General features: G+C 44.3%; 3 protein-coding genes across 3 annotated transcripts in view; 2 read left to right on the forward strand and 1 right to left on the reverse strand.

Moving 5' to 3' along the window:
• The first annotated feature begins 506 nt into the window (after positions 1 to 506).
• Positions 507 to 3293, forward strand: crybb1l3 (crystallin, beta B1, like 3). The gene is made up of 6 exons (XM_030382013.1): positions 507 to 586; positions 1230 to 1308; positions 1416 to 1534; positions 1693 to 1825; positions 2134 to 2276; positions 2384 to 3293. Exons 2-6 carry the CDS (start codon positions 1243 to 1245, stop codon positions 2550 to 2552), a joined length of 630 nt encoding a protein of 209 aa, XP_030237873.1. The 5' UTR covers positions 507 to 586; positions 1230 to 1242; the 3' UTR covers positions 2553 to 3293.
• Positions 3294 to 3653: 360 nt separating this feature from the next.
• Positions 3654 to 14244, forward strand: unc119a1 (unc-119 lipid binding chaperone a1). The gene is made up of 5 exons (XM_030382012.1): positions 3654 to 4116; positions 11331 to 11444; positions 11695 to 11788; positions 12353 to 12525; positions 12812 to 14244. The coding sequence occupies exons 1-5, from the start codon at positions 3840 to 3842 to the stop codon at positions 12922 to 12924; spliced, it is 771 nt and encodes a 256-aa protein (XP_030237872.1). The 5' UTR covers positions 3654 to 3839; the 3' UTR covers positions 12925 to 14244.
• A 99-nt stretch (positions 14245 to 14343) lies between these two features.
• The window catches only part of foxn1 (forkhead box N1), a 5526-nt gene continuing 3877 nt past the window's right edge, over positions 14344 to 15992 (reverse strand). Inside the window, exons 6-8 of the mRNA XM_030381017.1 lie at positions 15869 to 15992; positions 15206 to 15646; positions 14344 to 15070 (exon numbers count right to left, since the gene is read on the reverse strand). The exon at positions 15869 to 15992 is cut by the window's right edge and continues 84 nt beyond it. Coding sequence (XP_030236877.1) covers positions 14772 to 15070; positions 15206 to 15646; positions 15869 to 15992 — 864 coding nt within the window. The 3' untranslated portion in view covers positions 14344 to 14771. The remainder of the gene's footprint in view (positions 15071 to 15205; positions 15647 to 15868) is intronic.

Genomic DNA, 15992 nt, shown 5'->3' on the forward strand with positions numbered 1-15992 from the left:
TGTGTGTGTGTGTGCCTGAGTGTGTGTGTGTGTGTGTGTGTGTGTGTGTGTGTGTGTGTGTGTGTGTGTGTGTGTGTGTGTGTGTGTGTGTGTGTATGTGTGTGTGTGTGTGTGTGTGTGTGTGTGTGTGTGTGTGTGTGTGTGTGTGTGTTGGAATGTGGGTGGGCACATTTGGGTGTGTGCGCACGTGGGTGTGCATTTATGTGTTTGTGTGTGTGTGTGTGTATGTGTGCGTGCGTGTGTGTCTGTGTGTGTGCGTGTGTGTGTTTGTGTGTGGACTGTGCTGCAGGTTTAAATGAGATGTGTGTGTTTCTGCTGACAGTGAGTCCCCACTGTTGCACAACAAAACAAGCGGTTGTGTCAGCGGTAGTGAGTCACTAGTGAACAGCGTGACCCATGACCCCTCTCATCTCCCCACCCCCCCCCCCCCCCACAATGCACCCAATTCCTCTCAGCCAATCAGGAGAGAGATTGCATGGAGCTATAGAACCTGGTTGGATATGTAATGTACATATATATATCCCTCCCCAAGCAGCCAAAGTACATCACTTCCCTACCATCGATCGCTTTGAACGCACACTGCTCTGTAAGTTTCAGCTCAATTCAGCTCTGTAGCTCTCCTCTCAGAAACACTTATTGGATTTGGAACTAAATATATATTGAGTGGATAGTCGAAATGTGATCTATTTGTGAATCTATATTTAAAGCTTCATTCTTAGCAAATAGAAAGGATCTTTCGGTATTTCTCGATTTCGGACTGTGGAGTTGGAATATTGCCATCAAATGTTGGTTTGGCGGGAAAGGTCAGGTGTAGGACAGTTTATATAACTGTCACATAATGTTGAGGTTGTAAATAATGGTGTTTGACCGAACACTGGAAAATTCAATTTATGGATGGAATATGGAATATAACACATTCAGGAAGTTCAATCTTTGGCCTACTCCAATTTAAGGAAAATTAAACATAGCATCTATTTTCTACTTTGACCATTGAACATTCAAATTTAGGAGTTGAAAATAAGACCCGAAATTCCACTGTAGACAAATCCTAGGTAACAAATAATTGGAGGCATATCGCTCAAACATGCCTAACCTGTCTAAGATATATGCATAAACACTGCTGTAAAACACAGTGACTGATATTTGCATGCTTTTTCAATAATGCTTTAAAACAGTGGACAGAATATACACGTCTAGTAACCGGCAGTCCCCCTGTCTCTGCTCACCAGACTAGATCACATCATGTCTCATACTGGAGCTCAGGGTAGCATGGGCAGCTCCTCCGCCATGGGGATGCGCTCTCACAAGGTAGGTCCCGCTCCTCCCACATCCACCCTCCGCTCATCCTCCTCACCCGAAGCCATGGGACTCTGCTTGAGAGCAACAGGGAGTGACGTGTTCATTCTGGTCCCCAGATGTACATCTACGAGTACGAGAACTTCCAGGGCCGCAGGATGGACCTCAGCGCCGAGTGCCGCAACCTGTGCGAGAAGAACTTTGACAAGATCGGATCCATCAGGGTGGAGTGTGGACCGTGAGTCAGCCAGTACCATCAACCCTCAAACCGCCATCCCTCCTCAAAAACAGGGTTTGGGATCATTCTGAGCCTGTGTGCATTTGAATGTTGTTTGCATTCATCCTTATGTCCTTGTTCCCCCCCCCCCCCCCCCCCCCCCCCCTCCTCTTCACCAGCTGGGTGGGTTATGAGATGCAGAACATGGGCGGAGAGATGTTCATGCTGGAGAAGGGAGAGTACCCCCGCTGGGATACCTGGTCCAACAGCTACAGGTGTGACCGCATGATGTCCGTCAGGCCCGTCCGCATGGTGAGTCATTTTGCTCCCTTTGTCCGTTGTGGGTTTGTGTTGCGTTTTTCTTTCCTCCTATCCAATCGTTCATTCCTCCATTGCTTCTTCGATGAATGCATCAAAACATTCCTCAATAAACATCTGCCACATCTGGACGTTTCTTTAGTGGTAGGTGTGATGATGTTTGAATGAGGTTGTGAGGCTCAAATGAAAAATGATAGAAAACAAAAGCTACATTTCCTCTGCCCCACCACTAATATGTTCTGGTGTAAACATCCTCAACCATACGGTGTAACCAACCTGCTCTTACGTTATGACCCCTGTAGGACCCCCAGGATCACAAGATCTGCCTGTACGAGTCCATGAACTTCGAGGGCCGCAAGATGGAGGTCAGCGACGAGGACATCCCCAGCCTGTGGTCTTACGGCTTCCAGGATCGTGTTTCTAGCATCCAGGTCACCGGTGGAACGTAAGCATCCTAGAAAATGCCATAGAATAAAATGACCAAAACAACGACTTGAAATCAAAACACCATGACCCACGCAATCGCTCACTCTCTCTCTCTCTCTTCAACAGCTGGGTGGGCTACCAGTACCCTGGCTACCGTGGCTACCAGTACGTGCTGGAGATGGGATCTTACAAGCAGTGGAACGAGTGGGGCGCCAACCACCCCCAGATCCAGTCCATGCGCCGGGTGAGGGACATGCAGACACACCGCAGGGGCTGCTTCGAGATGAGCAACTAGAGACACGACCGCAGCGGCAGGACAGAGGCGCCAGGGTGACGCCGCCCTGGAGGACAGCCTGGGACCTGTGTTCTGTAGAAAGACTTTTCAGGGTGACAGCGGGAAAAGTGACAGCAAAGCTCTTTGTCTGAAGACCTCACACCATTTTAGCACAAATATGCATTTCAGAGAACGAAGGGGAAGGGATACGTGGAATTGGGCAGATGGAGTTGTTAAAATCGTTTGTGTTTATTAACGCAACCTGATTTTTTTTTTTACATCTGCTTCTGCGAATGCGTTTCTTGCTGTATTTATAGATGAACCATGAGCCTGTTCTTGAAATTGTTCTCCTTCGACTGAGATGCACCGAGTTTAAGGGATGGACACTTAAGTCACTTACTTCACACCTTACACTACCATGGACAGCTCTCAGCCTTCCTCAACCCTCCTGCATTACAATCGTCATGCAGAAAGGGGGCAGTATACCCTAACGGTCTCTGGTCCATCAGTGCAACTACAGAACCTCGACATCTAGAGTCGTTGATGTAGTGTTAAGCCTGTGGTTCAGGCCTGTTACATACTGCTGTTCAAGGTAGTTTTCACACCTGTTATGATCTTTTGGCTGACCTCCTCCACCTCATTGATGAGGCAGGACCATTAGAATCGTATTTTACACTTTCTCAGGGATGCTGGCATCTGGAAAGCAACTTTCCACTGAAAATGAATTAAATTAATGAAATAAAAAACATTATGAAGAAAAAACTTTCTGTATCATTGGATTCTCTGTTTCATATTTACAACACATCTTCGATTGTCTTCAAACAATTGTATATTTAATTGAGCAGAAAATATAAATTCCCTATGAAATTACATTAATTAAAAACAGATGTAGGCCTATAAATAGCAACAGCAACTAACGCAACAATAAGATTAGATATAAGCGAAATAAATTAAAACTTAAATAATGATCGATCCTTAAGCAAGAAAATACCTAAAAGGTATAGAAGCTATAGTGTGAAAAATGTCAGTATGATCTACGAAAGGATGGCGAAAGGATGGTGAGCGGGCAGCCTATCACCGCTTGAGCTGCTGGTTGCCCCACCAGGCGGCCACTCCGAGCGCTGCAGGAGTGAGGTGCATCGGGCAGACGTAGCCAACCAAATCAGGGTCAGTCGGTTTTTAAGGAGCCAAACGGACTAAGATTAAATACCTGTTACGAGACGAACGGCCTGCTTGAGTCGAGCTCGGAGCCCCGGTGCTGATTAGCATCCATAGCAGATCGGGAGGAAGGGGGAGGAGGCACGGAGAATGAGCTATTCTTGTAACAGCTCAGAAGCTGTGTGTATTAACAGCTCCAACTCCACTAAATCGGCCCGAGCTAATACGTCTAGTGGTGGCGACGGAGGCACCGAGAGCACCAGCAAACCTTGTCCCGATCGGCTGCAGCAAAACGCGCCCGCAGAAATGAAAGTGAAACAAGGCTGCAATTCGGACACGGGTGTGCCGAGCACCAAGGAAGATGAATTGCTCACAAATTCTATCATCTCGCCCGATGATGTGCTCGGGCTACAGAAGATCACCCAAAGTAAGTGAACTAACATTAGTTTAACAAGGATGGCTGGTCAATGCTTCTATATATTCGATCGTATATATAGATCGTGCAATAGTCGAGAATCCATGGTGCCCCTCGACCAGCTGGGGGGGGGTCTTTAAGTGTCCATATTCTGCCATCTGGTTCAGAACGGTTCATGCGTCTGATTCATGAGTGGCAGGGTACGTCGATACCATGGACAGCGACACTAGGAGCTGGAGGACGTACTAAAGGGCAAGTCGTTCTGTGACGTTAGATATATCACAGTAAGGAGTAACAGCTTGTTGAGTGATCCCCCTCCCACCCCCCCTTCTCCTCGCGTATAGGTCCATAACTTGCACGACATGGGGACAGCTTAGTTACCCTGTTTAGTATCATCCTCACGAAAAACTGCTCGAGATGGTCAGTGAAAAGCCTGGAATATATTTAAACTAAGAACATTAATTAGGGATTAAATAATACGTCAGTGATCATTGTATCAAATTGTCCCTTAAAAACGGCCCATTGTCGGACTTGTCTGCCATATTGAGCAGTGGAACATTTAATTTCCCGAGGTCAGTGGAACACTTCATTTCACTTCAGAGCAGTGACCAGCAGTCAGCCTATCACCAACAGAGTGGCCCCGGGATAACACACACACACACACACACACACACACACACACACACACACACACACACACACACACACACACACACACACACACACACGCACACACACACACACACACACACAAAGACACACACACACACACACACACACACACACACACACACACACACACACACACACACACACACACACACACACACACACACACACACACACACACACATGGCCCTGATGGTTGAGGGACCCCTTGGTGGAAATACATTAGCAGAACTGCAGCAGTGAGATATAAAAAAAAAAAGATGGCAGAGTATAATGGCATAGTATTATCTCTACTCTCATGTGACACATTGGAAATGGTGGCATTTTGTATGACCAGATAAGCTTCAGTTCATTTATGATGTCGGAATCCAAACAGAATGTGTTGTTGTTAAACCCGCGGCTGCCATGTTGGAATTGGAACAACTGGATTGGCGAAAAAGGATGTTAGTTCACCTTTCATCCTCAGTCAAATTGAATGCACAACACAACACATCAAAATCTCTTCCCTACAACACTTCCCAGTGTTGTTACGTTCAAAGTTTTTTGACATTAAAGACAATTCAAATTAATATGAAGTCCTGTTGAAAACTGTCGCTCAAATAGTTGTACAAAATGTATACCAGCCCCTACAGAAGCCTTCTTTTGCCCTCTATCTGAGAAAAAGATGAGTCGGTGTGGGCTGGATGCTCATAGTATGTGTGTGTGCAGTGTGTGCGTGTGTGTTTGTGTTTGTTTGTGCACACCCTTGAGTATTACCATTGTATTGCAATATATATATATATATATATATATATATATATATATATATATATATATATTATTTTTGATATTCTTATAAAGCAGTAGTATATACTATAAAGTAGCAGCAGGCAGTAATATCCTCATCTTGTCATGGTTCCCTCCAAGATTCTCGTTGCACTGGTAAGAGATGTAGCCTTAAGACCTTAGCACCAGGCTGGGTATTACTGCTGGGCCAGAGATCACACTCAACCCACCACAGCACAGACCCGCTGGCTTTGTGACGCCATTAAACTACAGAAGGTACAGAACATTGTCCCGCACAGACATAAAATACAGTCAGGTGTTTACCGTCCCCTCCTTCGACAACCTAATAAATCCACTGTGATGGTAGTACAAATCTTGGGGCAACCAGTAGGGAAGTAAACTATACTGGCTCATGATGTCCAGAAGTCACACCATCTCCATCTCAAACACCAGACAGCAGAATAGAGGCAACGGCCGAGGGGGGGTGGTTTCCGGTAAGAAGATGAAAGGTTAAGAAGACCATTGTTCAGAAATGTTTAAAACTGAAATGATTTATACGCTAACGGCTAACGATAACAGGAAGCTCTGGTTCTCATCGTAGCGCTTCCTCTCTTTCACTGTCTTTCCCTCTTTACTATCCTTCCCTCTTTCACTCTGGTTCACCATTTCACTCTGCTAAGACAGACATTGAAATGAATGTATTGCTTTCCTGGTTTGAATTTTTATTTATTTTGTATGTTAATGTTTCATTGCAAAATACATGGAAATTGTTTTAGAAACAGTGTCAATTAAAAAAACAGCGTCATCAGGCCTTCAGTCAGAACACTGATTCATAAAAAGTGAGCCCATTTACAATCAGTACAAAAATACTATGTGGCGCATGAGAGGAGGTTTTAAACTAACATTATTTTAATAAATTAATAGAATACTATTCATTAAAATAAAATAAAAAAATAAATTTGGGCCTTGTCCTTCCTGGACACTTCTCATCTTCTAATTCCCATTTTGATCATGTGTCATGTATTATAGAATTGAACCACAAACTCTTTTCTGATTGAACAATTCAAACATTATGTTAAACAGCTTCACCCTGACCTATTAGGTCATTACTTTAATAGTTTTGGGAGAGCACATAAATTCTGCCTCTGAAACCATATCCAACGATATGTCCTCAGGCGGCACCAGGCATTAACAGCACAACGACCCTCTCGTCTATTCTCTCCTACAAGCTCGAGGAAGATAAGAGAATCAATCTCATCTGCATTCAGCTGCTAAAACCTTATCCTCTCCATGAACCTCACAGCATGCCAGTCGCCTATAGGCACCTGATATGAAAAGGAACAACCTCTTTTGCCATTTACATCTGCGCCCCGGTGTTATGCAGGGTTAACGCGTCCGGTCTCTCCCTACCGCCGTATCTTAGTCTGATCCAGGCTCCAACGCCAGCATATTTGCATGCATCTCCTTCGCATGTGTCGTAAACCAGCTGCCATAGTAATAATTTGTAGAGAAGAAGAAAAACATAATCTGGAGCCAAACCCTGTGGCAGAAAAGTCGCTAATTCTGGACCTAATCTCAGGGATTAAGGGCCTATAAACGGAAGCCTGCCGGGTCTGTATGAATGCTACTTGCGGATGTATGTTATGTCAGACATTATGTGCCTTTATAGCCACACATCATTCTAGAACATGTCTCCCCTTTGCAATGGCTGCCAAAGGGAATAACTGTCCTTGTTTTTACTTAATTAAGCATGACTTCATATATCATGTACGTCTAAAGACCTGTGATTCGTTTCCTTAGTATGTTCTCTTACTGTAAACGTGAAGAACCGAAAACCATTTGGAAACCATTCTGCCTACTGGAATATGTTCAAATATTTAAATGTCGGTTAACATGGAACCAATCCAATGGAGGTAAATTGTTGAGTTATGTCAGCGTTGCCTCATTCCCTTCCTAATTTACAGTATGGGCAAGCGCCAGAGACTTACCAAAAGCAAATCAATTCAACAAAAAAAAATGTGACTTTGTGTCCCAGTCACTGAGCTGGTTGGTTCACAGCGGCCAGGTGGACGAGGAGGAGTGAAACGACAAGCTAATCCTGCTGGCACACCATCACAAGGAGGGTTGCTAGGTGACAGTGTTAAAGGAAGTGAAGTGGAGCACTTGACGTGTGCACGTTGAGAAAATCTGTGTGTGTGTGTGTGTGTGTGTGTGTGTGTGTGTGTGTGTGTGTGTGTGTGTGTGTGTGTGTGTGTGTGTGTGTGTGTGTGTGTGTGTGTGTGTGTGTGTGTGTGTGTGTCGGGTGTGTGTGTGTGTGTGTGTGTGTGTGTGTGTGTGTGTGTGTGTGTGTGTGTGTGTGTGTGTGTGTGTGTGTGCAAATGTCTGCAAGTGTGGGCAAGTGTGTGTGCAAGTGTGTGTGTGTGTGTGTGTGTGTGTGTGTGTGTGTGTGTGTGTGTGTGTGTGTGTGTGTGTGTGTGTGTGTGTGTGTGTGTGTGTGTGCGTGCATATGTGTGTGTATGTGCAAGTGTCTGTGTGTGTTGGTACATGCACAGTTGTGTGAAGTGCATATGGAAAAATGTTTAGCCTCTTGCCAACCACAAAAACAACCCAGGCAAATGTTCAGAAAACCTGTTAGTATTGAATTGATTGGATAAAATGCATTTCCAGTCATATGATGAGGCGTGACATGAACTGATCTGTGTGATTATGTATTACTAGGATGGGTTTCTCTTGCAGTCTGCCAAAGTTTTGGTTAAAGCGTGTTCTGAAAACAAGCATCTCCTTTGTGTTTAATGTTTAATAACAGACGAAGAGACACAAAATGATCGATGGCAACAACAAACATGCATGCTTCAATGTAATATCTAACACTCTTAGAATTGTCAATGCTCTTGATACTGGATAAAGCCATAGGTGTTATATTTGTGTACAATTTTCCAATAGATAATGTCATTTGAACCTAAAGATAGTGAGGTTAACACTCAGATATAGTGCAGCTAAAGATGTGTATTTATATTTATGCATGGTCAATATCTCTTTAACTTTCTATCCCTCTCACTCTCTTTGACACTCTATCCCTCTCTTTCTCTTTATCCCTCTCTTTCCCTCTCTTTCACTCGCTTGTTCTCTCTCTAGCACATGCATTTACATGCACAGACATACATTTTCCTTGACAGTTGTCATCTCATCCAATATACTTTACTTTAGTCCTGTAGTTGATTTCTTGAGTAAATGTCAGTGTAGCTAGAACCTCAAATGATTTGACGTGACTTCCTGTATTGCATAATGACCAGAGGGCTCTGGTCAACAACACCACATGGTGGTGTTGTTGTTGCTGCCTGCTGTCAGCCTGTAAAGTCTGACATAGCATTTTGATAGAACAACTTAGAAGCTGACGGGTTGATAACGCTGTAAACATGCATGTTCTAGTCTTACATACCATACATACAACAATTGTAATCTTTATTTGAATAAGATGAAAGATTGGTGGCTGAGCTGGCTTATAATTATATATAATATTTCAGATGGCACAGTTAGAGATGCACCCTATATAGGATAGAAACATCGAGTCATTATAGAGCACAAATGTGTATGTGAGGCAACAGCATGGACCCTCTTTTTATTGTGTTTGCTAATTATTAATGCTAATCATGAAAATGATGTGATTCATATCATTCATCGGATAATTTTTGAATCTTAATGAATTCCGGAGGCTGTGTCCTTTTATATCATAGGGTAACGTCCTTCTGCCTTGTGCCTTTCTGTTGAATTGTGAATTTCCTCTTATAGGAAATGCTTATTATTCTTGCCTTTTTTTCCTCCTTTTTTGTTAATGATTTAGCAGATGTAGCCTCCAGTCGGGCCCAGAGTTTTTTGTTGCTCTCCAGTGTTATTATCAGTTGGATAAGCCGCCCATCGGAATAAGAAGCAGAACTAAAAGGCACTGCATCACACTGCAACCGCCTAACCCTCTTACAGTGTGGAGGCAACAGAGAAATAGTTGCCATTTGTGAGTCAGAGCGGCTTACATGGAGATCTGTTGACACCAAGTCCAGCAGGCATGTGATGTAGTCAGACCTCCCTTATTACCTCCTAGTTCAACTGGCTGAGATTTAACCAGTGAGAAGATCACGTAACAACTGGTGTCAGTGAAGACGACGCTCATTGCATGTGAAGAGCAACGTAGCGTAACGCATATGCTATAATACATTACTTTATCACCTGAGGGTCTACTGAAGATACACTCGCTGGAGTGTCACAGTATGAGATTAGTTTGCTTGAATAAAATGGGATATCAGATGAGACCAAATGGATAAATATGTGAATGTTGTAATGTGAAACAATAAAAATAAAATTGGGAGAAAGTTTGATACAGCTGAACTATTTTTCTTTTGGTGTATTATTTATGCTACCATTAATGTGTGTTGTACATAGATTTTAAGGGAAGAGATGGCAATTTGGTGGAGAGCTGTTTTGATGATTATAATGATGATACCTCCGACCTTGGGCAGGATCTATGATCATTTGTAACGCTTTACAACCAATAACCGTTAGCACTACCCTGGAAATTTAGTTTCTGGACGATCCAATTCCTTTAAAGAAACATGTGCACATACACAAACACACACGCACACACACACAGTCTCAAACACACACACACATTCACACCTCACCTAAAAATATCCCCTAGAGATTGGCTAAAGCCTGTTTGGCCCATCTGCTTCCAAGCTCAACCGAAGAGAGAGAATGTGTGTGTGTGTGTGTGTGTGTGTGTGTGTGTGTGTGTGTGTGTGTGTGTGTGTGTGTGTGTGTGTGTGTGTGTGTGTGTGTGTGTGTGTGTGTGTGTGTGTGTGTGTGTGTGTGTGTGTGTGTGTGTGTGTGTGCGCGCGCGTGTGTGTGTGTGTGTGTGTGTGTGTGTGTGTGTGTGTCTGTGTGTGTGTCTGTGTGTGTGTGTGTGTGTGCCTTGTGTGTGTGTGTGTGTGTGTGTGCATACGTGTGTGTGTGTGTGCGTGTGAGTTTATTGTGTATGCCAATCAATCCACGTGATGGTAAAACAATATAAGCCTCTTAGTTACTAATCCTACCCCGTCGGGAGCGGCAGTGGAGTCTCTATGTCCCTCTCTCTCTCTCTCTCTCTCTCTCTCTCTCTCTCTCTCTCTCTCTCTCTCTCTCTCTCTCTCTCTCTCTCTGTTTGTCTGGCTAGCTCGCACAACACACATCCATATTGTTAATACAATTTCATGTTTTTGTATTAGGGGTGTTCTCACCCTGGTGTGAGGTTCTGGCAGGGATAGAGCAGAGGCGGGATTACACTGGCCCTGGTAACCTGGAAAGGGTAGTTACGTCAACATCCCATCTTGAACTATTGGACCGGTGAAAATAGCCTTACCGTGCATTCACACCAAAAGCGCAGGCAGGCCGCAAATAGATACAAAGTCAATGCAAAGATGGGAATTTATGCAAATCTTTCGCCTGCCAAGCTACAGGTATTATTGGATACAATATAGAGTGTTTTTGTTCAATACCCCATGATGATACATGTGACTTAGTCTTTGCACAGTTTTCTATGGGACAGATTAATCTATGAGTAGATGCATCTGTGAGACATAACATAGGGATGCAAGCTTACTACCAGCTGACCTAAGGGTGAATGATACTTAGTTCTTAAACACTCAAAGGACTAATCCCGTAACTTAGTCTAATAGCTTTTCGTGGTGTCATAGATGTATGGGAGACTGCCATGCATTGAAACATATGATCACATTGAATACATGCTTGCTTGTCTGTTTTAGATTACCTCTGCTCTCCAGAGCAGAATGTCCACATGATCGACTTCACCAGGTTTAAGATCCGAGACATGGAGACCGGCACAGTACTGTTTGAGATTACCAAACCTCCAATGCCAGGTGAGATTGCTACCATAGCTGGAGAGGAAAAATGCCACAACATCAGTGATTGGTTGATCTTAGAAAAGTATTTTGTTGCATAAGAAACAGATACATTATTATTTAATTGAAACTTGAAATCAAACTAAAATGCAGTCAATGTTTTGTCCATTGTGGTAGTAGATCATGGTATTGGGTCACAGGTCAAACAATGGATTCAATGATATACTCTCATAGAAATAGATCATGTAATCCTTGTGTGTTTCTGTAGCGGGCTGTAGAAAGGACTGTGACCCTAATGCTGGCCGGTTTGTTCGATACCAGTTCACACCGGCCTTCCTTCACCTACGGCAGGTTGGAGCGACGTAAGTTGGGACAACGAGTGATAGCATCCCATTGAAACCAAAAGGTGTGTTAGTGTGTGGCATAAAATTGTAGATGGGTCATATGGCGTTGGAAAAGCAGGTGTTAAATAACATTTTAATATATTGATAGAATGTGAGAGAATGTGTTCAATCACAACAATAAAGAAAAAATGAATACCCATTCATCCACATTCCAATAGGCCTTCTCCTCTTGTAGCTATGTTATCCAGGTGTTGTTAGTGTAAAGAAATTCTTAACAAACCTGATGACCTACATCATACTCCTAGCTTTTGCCAATAAATCAAAACATCAGAGTCAACTCCCTTAAATTTACTTGATGGAAAATAAACACTTATTGTACAACACTTATGTATACTTTCTAACATATTGTCAGTATAACCAATCTTAATCACTACCATTTATTAATTCAAAACTATCCATGCATTTTCCAGACTTAGAAGTCTCAATGCTAACCCATTGGTATGCTATGTTTTACTGTGAACTGGTTGCACCGAGGACCCTTATCAAACAGCAGTGTACTCAAGTTGTTCTCTCCTCTGCCAGGGTGGAGTTCACGGTGGGAGACACGCCCATCAACAACTTCCGGATGATCGAGAGGCACTACTTCCGCGAGCAGCTGCTGAAGAGCTTTGACTTTGAGTTTGGCTTCTGCATGCCCAGCAGCAAGAACACGTGTGAACACATCTACGAGTTCCCCGCGCTGTCTGAGGATATCAGTGAGTAGCTTGGCTGTACACACATGTGCGTGGGTGCGTATGCGTGCGTGTGTGGCTGTGCACAGTACACACAGACAAACATACACACACAGACGCACACACACACACACACACACACACACACACACACACACACACACACACACACACACAAACACACAAGCTTCCAAAGACACACACAAAGACGCAAATAAGAATAAAGGCATGTACAATAACAATACTAATACAGTAAAATAATTAAACGGTGTGTATTGTGACGTCTCTGAGTGTTTGTTCCTACCACCAGTGCGAGAGATGATCCTGCACCCTTATGAGACGCAGTCCGACAGCTTCTACTTTGTGGACAACCAGCTGGTGATGCACAACAAGGCCGACTACTCGTACAGCGGGGGGGCGTAGGGGCCCCGGCGTGACACCATGAGGATTATTATGATTATATCACTATTATTCTGCTCTGACTGACCCAATTCAGAATATAAGCCTGTGTCACCCACATGACAGCCGTATCACTCCATGATCCCTCTCTCACTCCATGACCCCTCTGTTGCCTCATGAACCTGTATCACACCATGTACCCTGTATCAGACCATGACCCCTGTATCGCTCCCTGACCCCCACATCGCCCCATGACCCCTGTATCACACCATGTACCCTGTATCAGACCTTGACCCCCACATCGCCCTATGACCCCTGTATCACACCATGTACCCTGTATCACACCATGACCCCTGTATCACACCATGTACCCTGTATCAGACCTTGACCCCCACATCGCCCCAAGACCCATGTATCATTCCATGTACCTTGTATCAGACCATGACCCCTGTATCCCTCCATGACCCTGTATCCCTCTGTGACCCCTGTATCACTCCTTGTTATTCTAGCGCTAAACAAAATCCAACTGTATAGAAAACCAGCGGTTGAGGACTTCCAAGAGATGAGCGCATGCTTAATTCAGTTAACTCTGACATCACCTCTTCCACCGTCCCCCCGCCACATCCTGGTGGATGCCCTTAAAAACAGACTCTGTCCTATGGTATTTGTTAGTTTGCCTTAGTGTGTTTGCATACAGTAAGTATCCGTGTGTGCAATCGTATGTATGCAGACACACAGAGACACAAAGTCATAGTATAGCCATAGTGTGTGTCTTCTTAGTGGGTTTTACTTATTGTAGGTTCAATGTCCTGTTGACCAGCAGAGGAGGCAGTGAGGTGGGAGGTGAAACCATAAAGCTAGGTGTGTGTCGCCTTCATCCTCAACCCACCTCTCACATCCCAGATCAACAGCATTGCTTTTGTTCTTCTTACTCCTAAGGGAAGCTTGTCATTGGTCAAATATCTAGAGGGCGCATGGAGAGGAACATGTTCACTTACTCATGGTTTTTCAACATTGGAGTAGGGCGAAGGTCAGGTCACATAGATGTCAGGGTATCACAGAGAAAGGGGAGGTACTTTGTTGATGTGGATATCTTGTCAGGTCTTTATTCTTACAGTAGGATGTCAAAAAGAGTTTTAAATAGACGTTTTGTATAGTCAGATCAAATGAATAGTTAATGGTCAAAATCTGACGCCTGTTTTGATATCCAGTGCATATTCAGTAATAATAAAAAACTATTTTATTTATATTAAATGTGATTAATATATAATGTATTTAAAAAAAGACATGTACATTTGGACAGTTTCGATTCCATCGCTGCAATAAACGTGTGATTTTTTGGAAGTTTGTGTTTCTCTTTTCCATGATGACCGCGTACACAAACCTAAAAAAATATCAACATAACAAAGTGCAGACTTGAATGATTTCTGCTACAAATGTACAAATGGACTAAATAAATTCATGGAAGAATGGACTCAAATTGTATGTTGTACTGCAAAAACATTTAGTAAAATTCTTAAGAGGTTATTGAGGTGTTACAGTAAAGTGGGTTGGATAAGAAATGCCCCCCAAAAGTATAAAACATTTGAAGATTTGTTGTTCATCAAACTGATTTGATCAACAGGTACACAAATATATTTGACTTGACTTAACCCACATAGCATTGCAAAGATTAAATTGGCTTTCTTACAATGAAAACAAAGAAACAGAAATGACAGAATTGACATTGGATTTACATTGTTGAGATAATGCTAAGAGGAGTTGGTTTTCGAAAAAGTGCTGAATGGAGTGCCAGCAGCATCGTCCATGTTTAATCTATTTTTTCAGTAATGCGGGTGCATCTAAGTCCTCCCTATCACATCTCCTATTTTCTATATTAAGGTAATAGGAGTTGGGCATGAAGTCAAATAACCCGCCAAGCTCTCCACCCCTGAATACGTCATGGGATATAGGATGTGGTGCTGTTCAGCGACTTCCCCACTGTCCAAGGGGCCGTCCAATACCACCCTTTCTTTCCCTAGACCAATGGCAATGTCCTGTGAGGTTTGATTGACAGAGGCCTGTAGACTGTGATTTTGGATGTGGTCAATGGGAATTGAAAAGGTGGTGGTGGTGTTTGCCAGTGCATCGGGTACCAGGCTGTCGTCTCTCAATTCCTCCCACAAGTGTCCTAAATAAGGCAAAAAGAAACTGTACATAACTAAAGTAAACAGAGAAGACACATTAAAACCCACACCGTCATTGCATCGCATGGCCACAAGAGTTCACTGTTATTCAATTGTATTCCCTTGCATCATTGCCATACCTTGGAGCTGCAGGTCCGTCAGACTGGGGTTGAGCGTGTCCACGTCGTAGCTGCCGTCCACCTCGAAGAGCGCATCCTGCACACTCCCAGGGACGATGGCGTAGTCCGTGTGTGCCGAGGCGTGGTAGAGGGGCAGGATCTTCCCGGAGCTCGGGCCCCCGCAGGCCCCCGCGGGGCCGGAGAAGGGCTGCTGTCGGCAGGGGGGGTAAAGGGTTAAGCGGGGGGCCGCGGGGTGTGGGGGGGTGGGGTGGGTAAGATAGACACATTGCTGGGGAGGGGCCAGGAGGGGGGGATAGTGGGCCGTCGCGGCGCAGGGTTCCCGGAGATTGGCGGGGTGGAGGGGCATGCTCGTCCGGTCGTAGAGCGGGGAGCGTTTGGCTAGGGAGGGCTGGCGCTGTGAGATCTTCTCCGGCTTCTCCCTCAGGAGACGGTCCAGGTCTTCTGGGGGAACCCAACGCAAACATGCACATGAAGTAGAATGATGATTGATTTCAACAAAACACCTTATATTGCCCCGCGACCCGACCCCAGATAAACTGATGAGGATGAGGACCTTATATCGCTATATCATATCGACGTAACTGTAGTTACAACTCAAGCCACTAGAGGCTGCTATCCTACATAGTGCAGGTTTAACCAATTGTGCTTGCGGTTTGCAGTTACCTGGCCTGGCCATGCTCTTGCGGACGGTGACGGGGTCTTTGCGACGCCACTTTTGGAGCTCCTCGTGCATCTTGTCCACCTTGGCCGGGTTGAGGGCCCAGAGGCAGCCCTTGCGGGAGGAGTT

This window comes from Gadus morhua, chromosome 16 (genome assembly GCF_902167405.1).
Source record: "Gadus morhua chromosome 16, gadMor3.0, whole genome shotgun sequence".
In the NCBI taxonomy this organism is placed as follows: domain Eukaryota; kingdom Metazoa; phylum Chordata; class Actinopteri; order Gadiformes; family Gadidae; genus Gadus; species Gadus morhua.

What these genes read in the sequence shown, in the direction of transcription:
- crybb1l3 (XM_030382013.1), top strand. Translation starts at nt 1,243, where the DNA reads ATGTCTCATACTGGAGCTCAGGGTAGCATGGGCAGCTCCTCCGCCATG. An exon ending in TGGGGATGCGCTCTCACAAG is followed by an intron (nt 1,309 to 1,415) that starts GTAGGTCCCGCT and finishes TCTGGTCCCCAG; the next exon opens with ATGTACATCTACGAGTACGA. An exon ending in ATCAGGGTGGAGTGTGGACC is followed by an intron (nt 1,535 to 1,692) that starts GTGAGTCAGCCA and finishes CCTCTTCACCAG; the next exon opens with CTGGGTGGGTTATGAGATGC.
- unc119a1 (XM_030382012.1), top strand. Translation starts at nt 3,840, where the DNA reads ATGAGCTATTCTTGTAACAGCTCAGAAGCTGTGTGTATTAACAGCTCC. An exon ending in GCTACAGAAGATCACCCAAA is followed by an intron (nt 4,117 to 11,330) that starts GTAAGTGAACTA and finishes TGTCTGTTTTAG; the next exon opens with ATTACCTCTGCTCTCCAGAG. An exon ending in CTACGGCAGGTTGGAGCGAC is followed by an intron (nt 11,789 to 12,352) that starts GTAAGTTGGGAC and finishes CTCCTCTGCCAG; the next exon opens with GGTGGAGTTCACGGTGGGAG.